Below are 15,809 nucleotides of genomic sequence, written 5' to 3'. Positions count from 1 at the left end.
ACTGAGATAAACTCGCTGTACGAAAGGTAGAACACAATTCAAAACAAAATATACAATTATTCAACAATAGGTATTTTACAGAATGCTATTCCATGAATTCCAACATATTCCGTGTTTATTTCTTCCAAATACATCATTTAGGGACTTTTTCAAAAAAAAAAAATCTTTACATTTGTTAAGATATTCGACAAAAGGAATTCCTTGAGCATGTGAGCGAGTTTCTCTATTTCAAATGATCGTCTAATTATGAAGAGGAATTGAGTTATAAATCTAGAACGATTTATGTTTTACGTATGCCGATTTTCAAAAAAGATGCGTGTTCATAGCGAAAGGTCAACCTCAATAGGCCAAAGTCGTAACAGGTGGGAGGGGGATTGTCTCTAAAATGAATTAAAATTAAACCATTTTGCTCTAAAAGAATGCTACAAAACTTTTCTTATCAAAAACCACAATTCAGTAGAAACTGCTCTAAATCAAAGAAAACATTTAAGATTAGAAAAGGTTTTTAGATTCTATATATTTAGGAGGCTCCCGATTTTTTCTTTTTTTTTTGTATGGCATTCAGTTGGAGCTGCCTGACAGCTTAACTTGTCAAGGCTGAACCCTCGGTCTGGCTTTTGACAAGTTTCCCCTCTACCAGGACCAATACTCAGACGGACTAGGCTATGGTGCCCAGATGAACACTGTTTTTTATTTGTATTGTGACGTGATAGTTTTTTTAAAAATACCCATATTCCCTTGCTTCTGAGAAAAGAAAGCATTGTGAAAATCAGCAGCTCCATCAGAATTTTTTGAAATAGTAGTGTACCAATGTCATTACTAATACTGTCTAGTCGAAATGGTTTAGAATAAGTTGTCATTTAAGTGCTATTCTGATTACTCCTGTCTTTTACGTAAGATTAGAGTCTTAAATGTCAATTGTAGTCAAGTCTTAACAAAATTAGGCTGTTTAGTAGTAGTTCTAGTTAATATCAGGTCTTTAGGTTCATATATCCTTAAAGAAAAAAGTCACTTTTCTTGTCTGTTCAACAATTTCTCGAAATTAGCAAGTGTACCCTAATGATCGATCTCAGCGTCTTACTTTCCATAGTCATTTTATAGTGAATATTTAAGAGTAATTTACTTTAAAAGTTACCTTAGGCTTCTATTACAGTCTCCTACAAGATTCACTTTTCGGTGGCAAATGCAATGCTTCACAACGCCTACTTTCTACCTGTAAATTTTACGAAAATGAAGCTGGAATCAGATTATTTATACCGTTGTTACAAAAGAGGTATTTTTTATTATGGCAATGTAAAAACCATATTAAAATAAGACTTATTCCTACTCAGTGAATCTACAAGTAATTTCATTCAGAGTATATTCATATACGACATATGATAACGATGTGTCTAGCTAGCTAAGAGCTAGCTAGCTAAGAGCAATAGTAAGAGTGGCTACGGATCATTCAGGTTAGCAAAAGGCAAACTGATCGTCACCAATAGTATTAATGTCCACTTCGAATAGATTAATTATTTGAAATAGACATCAATTTCATCAATGACGCAGAATATCCGTTGGATCACATCCGAGATATTATTGCGTCTATGCCATATAAATTATGACGCGGCATTAAGCAAAAAATGCCAAAATGTGATACCACCACTACAGGCCTTTGGTTTCCATCATATGGGCTAATGGATTATGCCCTCCCATCGCCACAAGGTCTCATAACCAAGGGGAGGGGGCTTCGGATTACTTTGAGGATCAATATTACACTTTCTGTCCTGTAATAGATTTACTTATCCATGGTGTGATGCCGGCCAATAGATTTTATTTCGAGTAGGGTAGGTGCACCATTCACGGCATTATGGTTCCCAATGTTTTCAAATGTTTGACCATTTTGCGTGTTTAAGTAATTTTATATCAAATTCATATTGACGTTAAAACATCCAAAATGTAAAAGTTTTCGAACCTTCACATTAGGGCCAAATAGGGAACCATTATAACCATGACTGGTACACTTTCCCTACATTCCTTCTTTTGGAAATATCAATTTCCGATAGACAGATATCCATATCCATCGGTGGAACGAAGATCAATTCAAACGTGATGTCGATGTTAACTCCTGAGTAGATGCCCCGGCGTGATGCCGATCTTGCATTGCAACAGTTTTCTGCTAGATAACTCCATTCGTAATATATAGCACCAACGGATTGCCAAATGCGTGAACGTTGCAGAATTGAGCAAAAAATCAGAAAACGCCTTGCTGCTAGCGGGTACTGTCCTCGAGGAAAGTACTGTCTCTTGAATCCTTGGACCGTTTCTCCCGAATAGTGACTTCTTCCCGGGAAATCAATATTGCTCACGTTCGTATGGTCAACGCTGCTGAAAAAAAAAACAAAACTTCATCATGGACTCAAAAAATTCGTGTGAAATGTGATTACTTACCAGCGAATATTACTTTTACATTTGCGAACAACTTAATTAGTTTGTTAAAGAAAATTTATTTTAGGAATTCTAATTCAATATACTGGCTTATGACAATGTTTGTTTACGAATGCTGTGGAAACCATGCAGAGAACAGGTAAAAAATGTCATTCTTGGTTTTGCTTTCATGCTGGCATTCTCACACGCACACATTCTCAAATTTGTGCGTGAAGTCTAAAGTGGCTGCGTTATTACCCACTTTGGTGCTTAACGAACAGGGTACTAATTTTAATACCCGATTTCCGATAATCCAGATTAAATCAGGTATCATCTTTCATGGAGCTTACCACCATTAAATTACTAATTAAGAGCTATTGATTTAATAAACAACTTTGCCAAAGACACCATTTTTCAAGTGATCCAGGATCCTTAGATATCAGTGAAACAAAAATTTCATGCTCACAAGCGCTGCCTAGTGACAAAATGTCGAATCAATTTATTTTCATAATGATAGTTCTTGACCTATTGAACAACTTTGCCGAAGGCACCATATGTATAAGTAGTCAGGATCCTGAGATATGTGCGAAACAAAAACTGAGTGCTCACTAGCGCCGCCTGGCGGCAAAATATCCAATCAGTTGATTCGAATAATGATAGTCCTTGACCTGATGAATAACTTGGCCGCCATCTTTCTAAGTAGTCAGAATCCTACGATATGTGCGAAACAAAAATTGATTGCTCACACGTTTTGCAACATGTTTTTTTTCTGTGCCTTTGATCCTCCATATATACTAGTTCACCATATACTAGTATGGAATCCCAAACAAACTGAAGATTACTTTACTTGTTTTCCAAATTTCGTCGTACACTGTGTGAGAGAGGAAGAAGAAAGAAATAATTTCCACATATATCTATACATTTTTTTCAGTTCTTTTATATCCGATAGTACAATTCACAGCTAGTATTTATAACTTGAAAAGCTTTCTCTAGCTGTATGCGATGTACCTTCAGGAAACTCCAATTCAGAAACTGCCAAGATTTAATCAGTTATTTACGAACGCAACCCAAAAAAAACTGTAATAGAAGAATTCCGTTAGTTAAACAAACCCCCTAAAGGGCTTTGATAGGCTTAAACCGATGTGCAATGATTGTTAGAAATTACATATATAACGTTAAAATAAAGAATTCCCCAATGGAAATAATGCTTTAATAAATCTACATAAACTAATCAATGCATACTAAAATAACGATGAAGACATATTAACCTAGTTGAAATATTACATTGAGTAATTTATAAATATATGTATATCATGTTGACTCCTACGTTTGAAGATTATAATCAGATGGTTAACATAAGATTCGGAACAGAGAAGTTGCTTTAGTTTATTAAATTAAGTCAATGTACGATGCCGTGTCTGAATGATACAAGGTATCTGTATTATCAACAAATTACAATAAAGTTCACCACCACACAATAATGGAGTTCGGTTGTTTCAGAAAGAAATTTTCCACAGTTCAATCATGTTTGGTAGTGTAAGTATATATTTAAATAAAATCTAGCAACAGTACTGTTTGTGTGGATAACGATCCACGATCAATAACAAGCTTTGAACAGAATGAAATTTTCACTTATAGTATTATCTACGGGTGTTTAAGTGCTTCTCCCAACACTGTTGTTAAAATTACTTAATTGAACTAAACTGAAGTAGCCCGCCTCCACTCTTTCATCGACTCCTAGCCGAAGAGTCTTTGGAATGATTCTTCAAGTATGTGTGTTGGTTTATATGTCCGCTCGACGAAAACAATAGATAAGTATGATTTCAACATGAGATTAAGTAGTAATGTCCTTTTCCTTTGATCGCTCGTTACAGCTTCAATACTGAACAGTCTTTATGATACTCGTAATTGTGTGTAGTTTCAACAAACAAAAAATGACTCCATGCTATTACGTGCAGCTATTTGCATCTTACAAACGAAACGAGACTGGTCCTGCTCAACATTAGGCATTTCCCGATGAAGATGATAGTAGGTTACGACGGAACGAACGGCGTATCTCTTTTACTCCCGGATCTTCAATGCTATCGTCGCTCACCTAGGATTCATAAAAATATCACAGTGATTGAAATCGCTAATTTTAAATTGATTTTCAAAACTACCTTGCAAAAGTTATGCTGTAGAAGTTCGCCAGCTGTTTTGCGTTCTTTGGGATCATGCTGCAGGCAACACTCAACAAAGTCATGTCCCTCTTCGGAGAGACAGTCGGGAATTTCCGGAGACTCGCCCATACCGACTTTGAACATGATTTGGAAGTTGGAATCGAACTGATACCATGGACGCTACAATTAGAGAACACAGCGTTGTAGATTTGTAACTACTTTTGTCTACCAAATCACGGGATGTTACGAACCTTTCCGCTGCTCATTTCGATAACCACGCATCCAACGGACCAGATGTCAGCTGCCCGGCCGTGACCCTCGCTGTTGGTTTTGGTGAACACCTCCGGGGCCATGTAAGCTGTAATAAAATGAAACTTTAATCTATGACTGTATAATAGGGTTGCCCAACATTGTATAAAAGGGTGGTAGGTCATTTGGCATAAAGTCGTTTGGCATAATGGTCGTTTGGCATAATGGTCATCTGCCATGATAGTCGTTTGGAATAATGAGTCTGAAACCAAGAATTTGTTAAGATGACATTCGTTTTTAAGTTTCTATTGAATCTTTCTGATGACATCAGGCTTGTTGTGGAGTCAATTGATACAAAATGTCACTTTGTTCTACAATCATATGCTCTTGATTAAACTAAATCATATTAGGAAAGTTATTGCCAATAGTAGTTTTTTATTCATCCAGAAATTACCCTTCTTTCAAATATTAATTCTTTATTTGAGTTCCGCTATTGGAATAAATTTTTGCACTGAAGATTTTGATACACTAAGCACAAATTTACCCTTATTAAACTGTTGATTTCAAATTTAAATAAATTTTACCTACTTTTATACATAGGCTGTTCTTTGAAGCTTTATTTTTTTAGATATTGTTTTGCTTCCAACTGACAAAAGAGCGGTAATCGATAACATTGATCTGCTCAAGTTATTTGAGAAAAGTAAAATCGATTTAATGGGATGTGCTACTTTTCCTCGAACGCCAGTTCCCCGAATATCGCGCTTCCTCAAATAGTCCACTTCTCCGAAAAATTGTGGTACTCATAAATGCCGTAACTATAAACATTTCATTGGTGGACGAACTGGCCATCTAATATGCACCCTTCTTTATTTAGTTGGCGGTTCTTTCGAGTTTTACCGTCCTCAGCATTTTTGCCAACATATGTATAGCCGAAAATAACAGAATACCTCCTTCTTTTGATTGCTTATCATTCTTTCTCGTTCACTATTCAGCCACTGAAGACTAGTATAGCACCTATTTAAACTGCACCACTTTTCTGGCAAACTTCCAAAATTAAAATTTATATTAAATCGTTGAAAAGTTTTGCTTCAAATATTTTCTTTTAAAAATGTGTTGTTCATTTGATTCATGCTGTGAGAAGATTTTTTTGCGTTAGAGCCCTAAACATTTTAAACGAAAAATAATCTGCTCTCGTATAAAGGCTCTTTTTGCATTATGCTGCAGTAATAGAGCTTTTAATATTTTGCAAATAAATTTTCCCGTATTTTATCAAGTAATTTTCATCAAGTGTTACGTCCATACTGGGACAAAGCTTGATCTGCAGCGACATATTCTACGAGCGTTTCCTTTACTAATAACTGAGAACTTTCTTTACCAATTTACTATTTTATATTCTATGTTCTGGGATGTAGAGAAAATTATTATTCCGAAAAGATCTTCCACCAGACCCGTCACGAGTTTTATTCAGTAATGCTCGCTGATGTCACAACAATTTTTGACATTTATAGCTTGGAACATCTTTGAACGAACGCCACGCTTGTTGAGAACCTACCAAAAACTTTTGCTATGGGCTCGGTGGTTTTGATCTCGATAAAAGCTTCGAAAATGCCGATATTAATTCTAAGTCAATCATTATGCCAAATGATTATTTTCCCAACGGCCATTATGCCAAACGACCATTATGCCAAACGGCTTTATGCCAAACGACTTTATGTCAAACGGGGTACAATCGTATAAAAGTACCTAAACTATCATATCATGGAAATCTACATGATATATCATGTAAACTTCATTTATATCTTATGTAATCCAGCAGGATCCTGTAAGATTATGTGACATATAACACATTTTTACATGATTTCAGACTACTTTAAATTATTACATAGTCAATTGGGATTCAATCATACCATACATAGGTAGAGTAAAGTAAGGCAAAAATTTCGAGTAGGGTAAAAGTTTCTTATGCTTTTGAAAATTTGAGGTTTGGATTCGATGCATCTTCACCTTAATTTGAAATAAATGTTAAAAAAAAGTTATGTTATTTCAAATGCAGTTCAAGTAAGAGACTTTTTCTCCGATTTTTTTGAGAATTCGTTCAAGACCGCTCTGTGCGGTCCTTAGCATCCTGCCCAGCAAATCTTAGCCCTACCTTCTCGCGGTACTGACCGGGGTACGAGTAACCTTAGGGAAGATCGGGTAATTAACCCCGGTGGGAACTCTGGTCGTATGCTGACACGGAAAGGGGGGTTTGCTTTTGCTTCTGCAAACCTGGAGCGTCTGTACTCCATGTTAGGAGCGGCTCACAACAGCGTCTGTTCCCCATGTCAGGGGCGGCGTATCATCGTCCGAGTGCCAGAGAAGGACTCTAAGCTAAACTGTGCACTATGGCCCTCTGAACATTTTGGGGGAATGGTCCTCCGGAAATCAAGGGGGTTGGTGTCAGACCCTGCAAGCCATCAAGCAAAAAACAATCAACAAAAGAATACGAATCTCTCAACTTCATCGAGAGCACAAGCATTCTCGGCGACGTGCTGAAGGACTGTGGATTCGGCATCGTAGCGTTGCAGGAAGTGTACTGGGAGGGATCAATGATGCGAACGTTTAGAGGTAACCATACCATCTACCAGAGCTGCGGCAACACACACAAGCTGGGAACAGCTTTTATAGTGATGGGTGATATGCAGAGGCGCGTGATCGGGTGGTGACCGATCAATAATAGAATGTGCAAGCTGAGGATCAAAACCCGGTTATTCTACTTCAGCCTAATAAACGTGCACAGCCCTCACTCTGGAAGCACTGATGATGATAGAGACGGTTTTTGTGCGCAGCTCGAACGCGAGTACGACAACTGCTCAAGCCACGACGTCAAAATCATCATAGGAGATCTAAACGCTCAGGTTGACCAGGAGAAGGAATTCAGACCGACTATTGAAAGGTTCAGCGCCCACCGGCTTACGACTAATTGATTTCGCCGCCTCCAAGAATAAGGCCATTCGTAGCACCTACTTCCAGTACAGCCATCCATACCGATACACCTGAACATCACCATAGCAGACGAAATCGACCACGTTCTGATTGATGGACGGCACTTCTCCGACATTATCGACGTCAGGACCTATCGGTGATCGTTAACCTGTACCCAAAACTCTCCGGCGTCAACAACGTACGGTACCGCAATGCAAGCTGAGAGCAACGTCGGGTACGTGGGACCGAATCGACGGAACGATTGGTTCGACTAGGAATGTAGGCAGATTCTGGATGAGAAAGGCAGGGCGGTTATGCTCCAGCAAGAGACCCAGCAACAGCAGATCAGCTTATTTCGGGAGAAAAAACGCCGCCTGGAGGAGACGGAGTGCCAGGAAATGGAACAGCTGTGCCGGTCTCAAAAAACACGTGCCGCGAGCTGAGATGTGCAGGGATAGTATGGGAGCGTTTTGACGGACGAGCGTGAGGTGATCGAAAGGTGGAAACAGCACTTCGACGAAGGAGGTTAAGGATGCCATTCACCATCTCAAGAACAATAAAAAGACAATTTACACCGTCTTCAGCCAAAGGCTGCACAGCCTGAACAATCACGAACATTAGGCAACGGACAACATGGAACACCCAGTAGCCCAGTGATGAATTCTTCGTTTGGTAAGGATGGTATCGGAACTAAACTCATAAAGATGGGCCCAGATAGGCTGGCCATTTGTCTGCACCGACTGATAAGCACAATCTGGGAAACAACAGCTTCCGGACTGCCCATAACTGCATATTTGTAACATTCGACAAAAGTAGGCATGTAGTAAATGGAATACCAAGTGTGCATTTTATTGCAGTATGGGAGGAAACTAAAATTTCAAAACATTACCACGAACTTAAAAGTGCATATTTGAGGCTGATATTATGAACAACTCATATCTCATTCTGAAGAAATAGTCAGAAAATAATTCTGATAGAAATTTCATTGCTATTACATTACGATGCTCATTTATAATCTCAATGTGACTGTTATGCGGTTATAATTACCAATGTGACAAAACAACTTGGTATTTTTTTTCGAATTTGCTAGGACAATCTCACAGATTTCATAAAGTTGATCGAAAGTATTTATCATTTGATGACTCTCCATGGCATTAACTCCAATTTGTCAAAAATGTCGAATGTGACTGTTATGCAGTTATGGGCAGCGGAGGAGTTGAAGGAAGGGGTAATATGCCCTATCTACTAGAAAAGTTACAAGTAAGATTGTGAGAACTTTCGAGCGATCACCATTCTATTTGCGGCCTACAAATTTTTATCCCAGATCATCTTCCGGCGTCTGTCACCTGTAGTAAACGAGTTCGTGGAAAGTTATCAAGCCGGTTTCGTTGACGGGTGAGCGACAATGGTCCAGATCTTTACTGTACGGCAAATCCTCCAAAAATTTCGTGAATACCAGGTCCCAACGCATCACCTTTTCATGGAATTCAGGGCGGCATTCGATAGTATCGTCCGCGTAGAGCCATGGAAAATCATGGACGAGAACAGCTTTCCAGGGAAGCTCAAGAGACTTATAAGAGCAACGATGGAAGGTGTGCAAAATTGTGTAAAGGTTTCAGGCGAACATTCCAATTCTTTGAATCCCGCCGGGGACTACGACAAGGTGATGAGCTTTCGTGCTTGTTGTTCGATATTGCGCTAGAACGTGTTATGCGGAGAGCCAGGCTCAACAGATGGGGTACAATTTTTACGAGATCCAGTCAATTTGTTTGCTTCGCGGAAGATATGGACACTGTCGGCCGAACATTTGAAAAGGTGGCAGACATGTACAGCCGCCTGAAACGCGAGGCAGCCAAAGTTGGTCTGGTGGCGAATGCGACCAAAACAAAATACATGCTAGCTGGTGGGTCCGAGCGCGACAGGGCTCGCCTAGGTAGCAGTGTTACGATAGACAGGGATACGTTCGAGGTGGTTGACGAGTTCGTCTACCTTGGATCCTTGCTGACGACTGGCAATAACGTTAGCCGTGAAAAACGGAGGCGCATCATCAGTGCAAGTCGGGCCTACTATGGCCTCCACAAGAAGCTGCGGTTAAACAAGAAGCTGCGCACCAAATGTACCATGTACAAAACGCTCATAAGGCCGGTAGTCCTCTACGGGCATGAAACGTGGACGATGCTCGAGAAGGATCTGCAAGTACTTGGAGTCTTCGAACGTCGGGTGCTTAGGACGATCTTCGGCGGTGTGTAGGAAAATGGTGTGTGGCGGCGAAGGATGAGCCACGAGCTCGCTCAACTCTACGGCGATCCCAGTATCCAGAAGGTGGCCCAAGTTGGAAGGATATGATGAGCAGGGCATGTGCAAGAATGCCGGCCAGCAACCCTGCAAAGATGGTGTTCGCTTCGGATCCGGTTGGTACAAGAAGGCGTGAAGCGCAGCAAACTAAGTGGGCGGTTCAAGTGCGATCCATTTGGCGAGCGTGTGACAGAACCGAGGATGGTGAGATGCGGCCACGAACCGAGTATTGTGGCGTGAAATTGTTAATTCAGTGTTATCTGTTTAGATGTTATCTAAATAAATGAATTGAAATTGGCTAATTATTATATGAAAAAAATCAAACCCTAAAAATCTTAAGTAACGCTTCCCCATATTTGTTTATTTCGACCCCTTTATGTTACTGAGAGAGTTTGGATGGATTGCGTCGAAGCTAAGGTGGAGGATTCAACCAACGTGAAGTTCAAACTATAGGGTGGTCCTAAAACATTTGATAAAATCTTGTTATTATTAAATAACAACTTCTTTTTATTAAATAACTAACTTGCTACAAATTTGGCATATTTAAAATATCGGCTCTATCATATTTAAACTTTAATTATAAATAATTACAACTGCCGAAAAATTAAACATTACATATACTTTACAATCGGATTAAATGGACAAATTGATGTGAAATTTGCGAAAAAGTACACGTCTTCTCGGTGAGAATCGAACTGGGGACTTCTTGATCTCTAGTCAGGGCGCGTTACCCCTACGCCACGAGAGGACTCATGGACGCAGAAGTTAATCTGAATTCGGTTTCAGCTCAATAATCACGTTGTCCCCTTTCGCAAAGCGCACCTCTTTCGGAAGAATTAGATGTCCATCAAAACACAACGATTTTTATTTATGTCAACACCTAATAAATAATGCCTCGGCTAGGCATTGCCCGAGAGCGCATTTTATTAGGTTGATCCACACTACTCATCAACGATGTGCTGGCTGAGATTTCTATAGTGCGGACTTCCAATGGGTCGCAACGTTCTCAAACGACCGGTTACGGAACATGCGTCCAATATTGAACCTTGACACTTTTAATCATGTTAGACGTTCATTTAGCCGACAATTTCTTCTGGGGGTTTCACCTCCTACAAAATTTCAACACAGAGGATGTTTCTGTCTGACATTTCGGGAGGGACACGGAAAACAAAATACACCGCTGTAATTGATAAATTTATTTCTTTCTCTTTTAAAGATTATCCAATAAATGAAGAAGAGACTGTAATAATCCGTAAGTCTTTTTGTTTAGTAACAAAAAAAAAGCTGAAACTTAAATCTTGATTCCTTTAGAGTGAAACAGGCAACTCGTTAGAGAAAAAAAATAACTCAGTACCCTCTTACATTATCTTCTACAGAAACTCCTAGGGGTCCGAATGAACACATTTGGTTGATGTTACTTAAGATTTTTGCACTTCATGGGCCACCATAACCCACAATCAACCCTATTATAATTAAATTAAAAGGCCCCCTTCCCGGTACACACACAGCTGTAGTATAAATTCACTGCACACAAAATGTCAGAAATAATATATAAATGAAATGTTCAAAACGACATTATTAAAAGAAATTAAACATAATAATAATTACCTTGCGTTCCAACGTATCCTTTTAGCTCACCAGGCATTGTGGTATGGGCCTGTATTTTAACGGCAGACCCAAAATCTCCCAGCTTTAAGCAATTTCCATCTTTGGTAAGAAATATGTTAGCCGTTTTGATGTCTCGATGCACAACGCCATGACGATGTAGCTCTTTCACGCCCGACAGCAGTTGTATCGTATAACGACGAGTTTGAGGCTCCGGAAGACCGCCATTCAGCTCAACCAAACTTTCCAAAGTTCCCTCGGGACACAGCTCCATAAAAATGAGCAGTTCCTCCTGAAATATTTAACAGTTGAATTAAAAAATGTTCATCCACTTCCCAAATATTCAGTACTAACCCTATGGACTTCTACTCCGTAGTACTTGACTAGGTTTCTATGATTTATTCCTTCGAATATTTTAAGTTCTTCAGCAACCTTTCGGATAGCGCTAGTCTCTCCTGGTTGGATGGCGATCTCTTTCATGGCCATCAATTCACCCGTCGAATTATTCACTGCAGTATACACTTTACCGAAACGTCCCTGACCTATTTTAATGCCACGATGCCAGCTGAAGTTCACACTACGAGCTCGGTTCAACACCTTATCACAGTAACTTATCTCCTTGACGCTTCCAATCAAATTGCCGTAACGTAACTTTTCATCTAGCGTGTTATCGAGTTTATTGATAGCGTCACGTACTCGCAGCTGACGTAAGGGTTTCGTACCGATCAAAGAGCCAGTCGGTACACGAATCTTTATATCTTGTACGCCTTCGTATGACGTTTGCTTTCTGTAAATGTCCCCCGTATCTATCAGATTGTGTGGTCGCAGCATCACTGAGTCCTCTCGTAGACTGAGCTGATTTTGGAACGGTTTAGTCGATGTAAGATTCGGAATTGAAGACCGTCCCTGGGTTGGCGAAGGGGACGGAGAGCTTTTCCTCGAGCGGGGTGATCGACGTATTCGCTCTGGTTCCCGAATGCTGCCTATTACATGCGAAATGCATGCATCCATCTTAGATTTGAGATCTTCAAACTCTGCATTACTTAGGTGGCTGGTACACTGCGGGTCACAAGCAGAGATCAAGAACTCTAAACCCTGATTGGCCCATCGAGGCCGTAGTCCACGTCCACGCTCACAACGCTCCATCACAAACTTCATCCATAGCTTAGCAAAGTGAACGATTGCAGTAGATAACTTGAGTTCACTTTCTAGATCTCGACAGTTTTCTGCTCTCGCTTCGTAGAGCCTAGCCAGATCCTTGTGGTACTCGAAACCAAATTTGTACCCTTGGTGCAAAATTTCACGTGTTCTGGATAGCACAGCAATACGGTCATTTTCATCCATATCGGCCATATTACGAACATGACACTCGTTCTGTAAATTCTCGATCACAGTTGTTAGCTTGTTTCTAAACAGTAAGGCATTTTTCTTCAGCAATCGTAAACTATCCACTACTTCTTGGCACACTGGGCTCTTTCTATGCGTTGCGGAATTCCTCAACACAACACCATCGTAAGAATCCTCATCACACTCATAACAATGGTCTCGATGGAAGTCAACATTTTCCAGATCACGAAACAGTCCTTTCGTAAAAGCCATCGTTTTCATAGTTTTCTCACGCGCAAATGTGAACACATCTTGAGTTTCACGGCATAACGCCAAAAACTGCAATTTCCTATCCCCTTTATCCCTATCACTTTTGTCGATCAATTTGATCTGGTCTTCCAAATCACGCAAGCGTGAATACATTTTCCTACCCGTATTTTCTAGGACTTTCTCTACAATATTACAAAACCGTTTGGCAGCGGCAGCATGTTGTCCAGGAATCATTGGACAAACAAGCTTCGTAAAACGCCATTCTTCGTCCAATGCTGATTTTTGGTGGCATTCTGGTGTGGCCACTAATATCCACTGCTCAGCAAATTCCAAGTACAGCTCAAAGATATTCTTGACTGTACCGTCGAATGTTTCCAAAACAGTCATATATCTCTCCAACTCTGACTCCCGCTCATAAAGCGCTGTATTGATGTGCTTTTGAAAACGATCGCGATGAATCATGGCCAAAGTAAGACCTTCCTTGAGCTCTTTGATGTGTTGTTCAAGACTTAGCGGATTCGGTTGCATTGGTTTTGTTTCCAACCGCATCTTGAGGAACTCTTGAATCACTTCTAATGGGATAAGTGATAAAAAGATGAAGGCCGAAACATACGAAGGCAGATTCAATTTTTTAGCCTCATCGCTCCAAGCTCCGTAACGGCGCAGTTCAATCTCTTGGACCTTTTCAAGGGGTGGTTCGATACATGGTATGTCCTCTTCGACGAACAAATAATCGTCTTCGTGCTCTTGTGTACCCGGTTTCTCCAGTGTCAGCTGAGCTTTTCGCAACACAACATTATGTAAACGGTGCAGAAATGTGAGAGACTTGCCTAATCCTCTGGTTTTCAACACATTCTCAATATACTTTCGATACAGAGACGTTGAATTGTTTGCAGTATGTGAGGTAACTTCCGTTATAGAATTTACGCTGTAGAAGTTCAACGAATTCATGTATTGACTCATCTCTGTTTCCCCAGTGAAGGAGAAATGTCGCCTGATGGATAAATCTTCGATGTCTGAGTATTCACGGCCTGACTCATCGCTGTTTGCACTTTCCGAGGCACTACCCTCGTCGATAAACTGAACTCGTCTGGTATTACAGCTACCAGACGTGGAACAACCTGGCTCAGGATGTCCATTATCACCTGTATCACCGTTCTCCTCTTGAATAGAGGAGCTGGTTGAACTATCAGTCTCCATTATAGGCCAGTGGTATGACTTTCTGTTGCCTTGAAGTCGAGCTAACAGCTTGCCCAAAATAAGTAAAGTTAGTCTGTGTTGCTTGGTCATGTTATACCACAAGCACATCGCTTTAACTCTCCCAACGAATTCTTCGCTTTGGTAAATGGGAAAAGACACCCCCATAGCTTTGGACGAAGGGAACAGACTTTCTTTGGACTCTAACCGCAACAACAGGTCCTCAACTTGTTTGAGCGCGATTGTTTGAATTTCTAAACAATCTTTACAATACATTGACAAACATCCGAAGCAAAATTTGGGAGCAGAATCCACATTAGCCGTTGAAGCTGTTGCATCAGATCCAAATCCACTATCGGCTAAGCTTAAATCACTGTTCATTCTGGCAAGATGGCGCTGAAAACGGAAGTTCATAATTTCTTCTAATAACGCATCTATCTCATTTCTAGCTTGACAAAGAATTTTGTCCTGCTGTTCAACGGTTCGATCAGCGTGCCACGCTTGTAGCTCTAGCCATATTAAATCGTTGGCATGCGTCTGCCAGAGCCTTTCTTCTGTTGAGATTACGTTTCTACTAGTCCGATCCTTGTCGATGCTGCCGAGTTTAATCAGATTGGAAAAAGTATCATGGAATGTAATCCGATTCTGAGGTATATCTGTTGTTGCAGAATTCATCGAACAATCTCTGAAGTTGGCAAAGGCAGACGGTGGAGCAGACGTTCTGCAGCCTATGGGTCGTGACTTGACGCTCATAAAACGATTACACGATTCTATCAACGCTGGAACCACAGCCGGAGATATTCCTGTAGTAACATTCGTAATTGGCATACTTTCTGCTCGTTCCTCAATCGAACCAACTGTCGGGCCAAAATTAACCGAATTTCTTGTAAATACTGTATTTACTGCAGCTGCCATTTTTATCTCACGCTCCGAGTCACGTAGTAATTGAGTTGATCTCTTGTCACTGCGTGCTTTCTCTTCCCCATTCGGTTCCATTATTAACTGGTTCAGAATTGCACAATCGACGGTATTCCGTCGATCAGCACGTGGCCGCGCTAGTCGTCCTCCGGTTCTCATCTTTACGGCACCCTCCCTGTAAAGAAGAAGAGAAAATAGCTCAGCAAAGAGTACACCAACAAAAATATTTACACCTTGTTCATGGGGCACCCAGTTATCTTATCTGAAGTGCATTTTTTTGCTGTCCACGAGTCAGATGGTTGGGCAAAATACCTCCAGTCTTCTATGCGTGGTACAATCTTATCGGACTTACACAAAAAAGAGACGGAAGACCGCGCGAACCCGCTGGCTACCGATCAAAATCCAACATGGCGACTAGCC

At 40.4% G+C, this 15,809-nt stretch overlaps 1 protein-coding gene and 1 long non-coding RNA gene across 3 annotated transcripts in view; both read right to left on the bottom strand.

The window, feature by feature from the left end:
• Positions 1-1,748: 1,748 nt before the first annotated feature.
• Positions 1,749-2,823, bottom strand: LOC110681493. The gene is made up of 2 exons (XR_002503221.1): positions 2,431-2,823; positions 1,749-2,367 (listed from the first exon to the last, which is right to left on the bottom strand). It is a non-coding gene; the product is annotated as an uncharacterized LOC110681493 (long non-coding RNA).
• Positions 2,824-3,928: 1,105 nt separating this feature from the next.
• LOC5573381 (mitogen-activated protein kinase kinase kinase 4) overlaps positions 3,929-15,809 on the bottom strand; it is a 29,452-nt gene continuing 17,571 nt past the window's right edge. For both annotated transcript variants that reach the window (XM_021857307.1, XM_021857308.1), the window contains exons 3-7: positions 12,033-15,564; positions 11,682-11,970; positions 4,817-4,923; positions 4,566-4,745; positions 3,929-4,501 (exon numbers count right to left, since the gene is read on the bottom strand). In XM_021857307.1, the coding sequence (XP_021712999.1) occupies positions 4,409-4,501; positions 4,566-4,745; positions 4,817-4,923; positions 11,682-11,970; positions 12,033-15,564 (4,201 nt within the window). In that variant the 3' untranslated portion in view covers positions 3,929-4,408. The remainder of the gene's footprint in view (positions 4,502-4,565; positions 4,746-4,816; positions 4,924-11,681; positions 11,971-12,032; positions 15,565-15,809) is intronic.

The sequence above is a fragment of the Aedes aegypti genome, chromosome 1, assembly GCF_002204515.2.
Source record: "Aedes aegypti strain LVP_AGWG chromosome 1, AaegL5.0 Primary Assembly, whole genome shotgun sequence".
Classification (NCBI taxonomy): Eukaryota; Metazoa; Arthropoda; class Insecta; order Diptera; family Culicidae; genus Aedes; species Aedes aegypti.
Note: the sequence above shows the minus strand (reverse complement) of the source record. Positions and strands in the feature narration are given on the sequence as shown.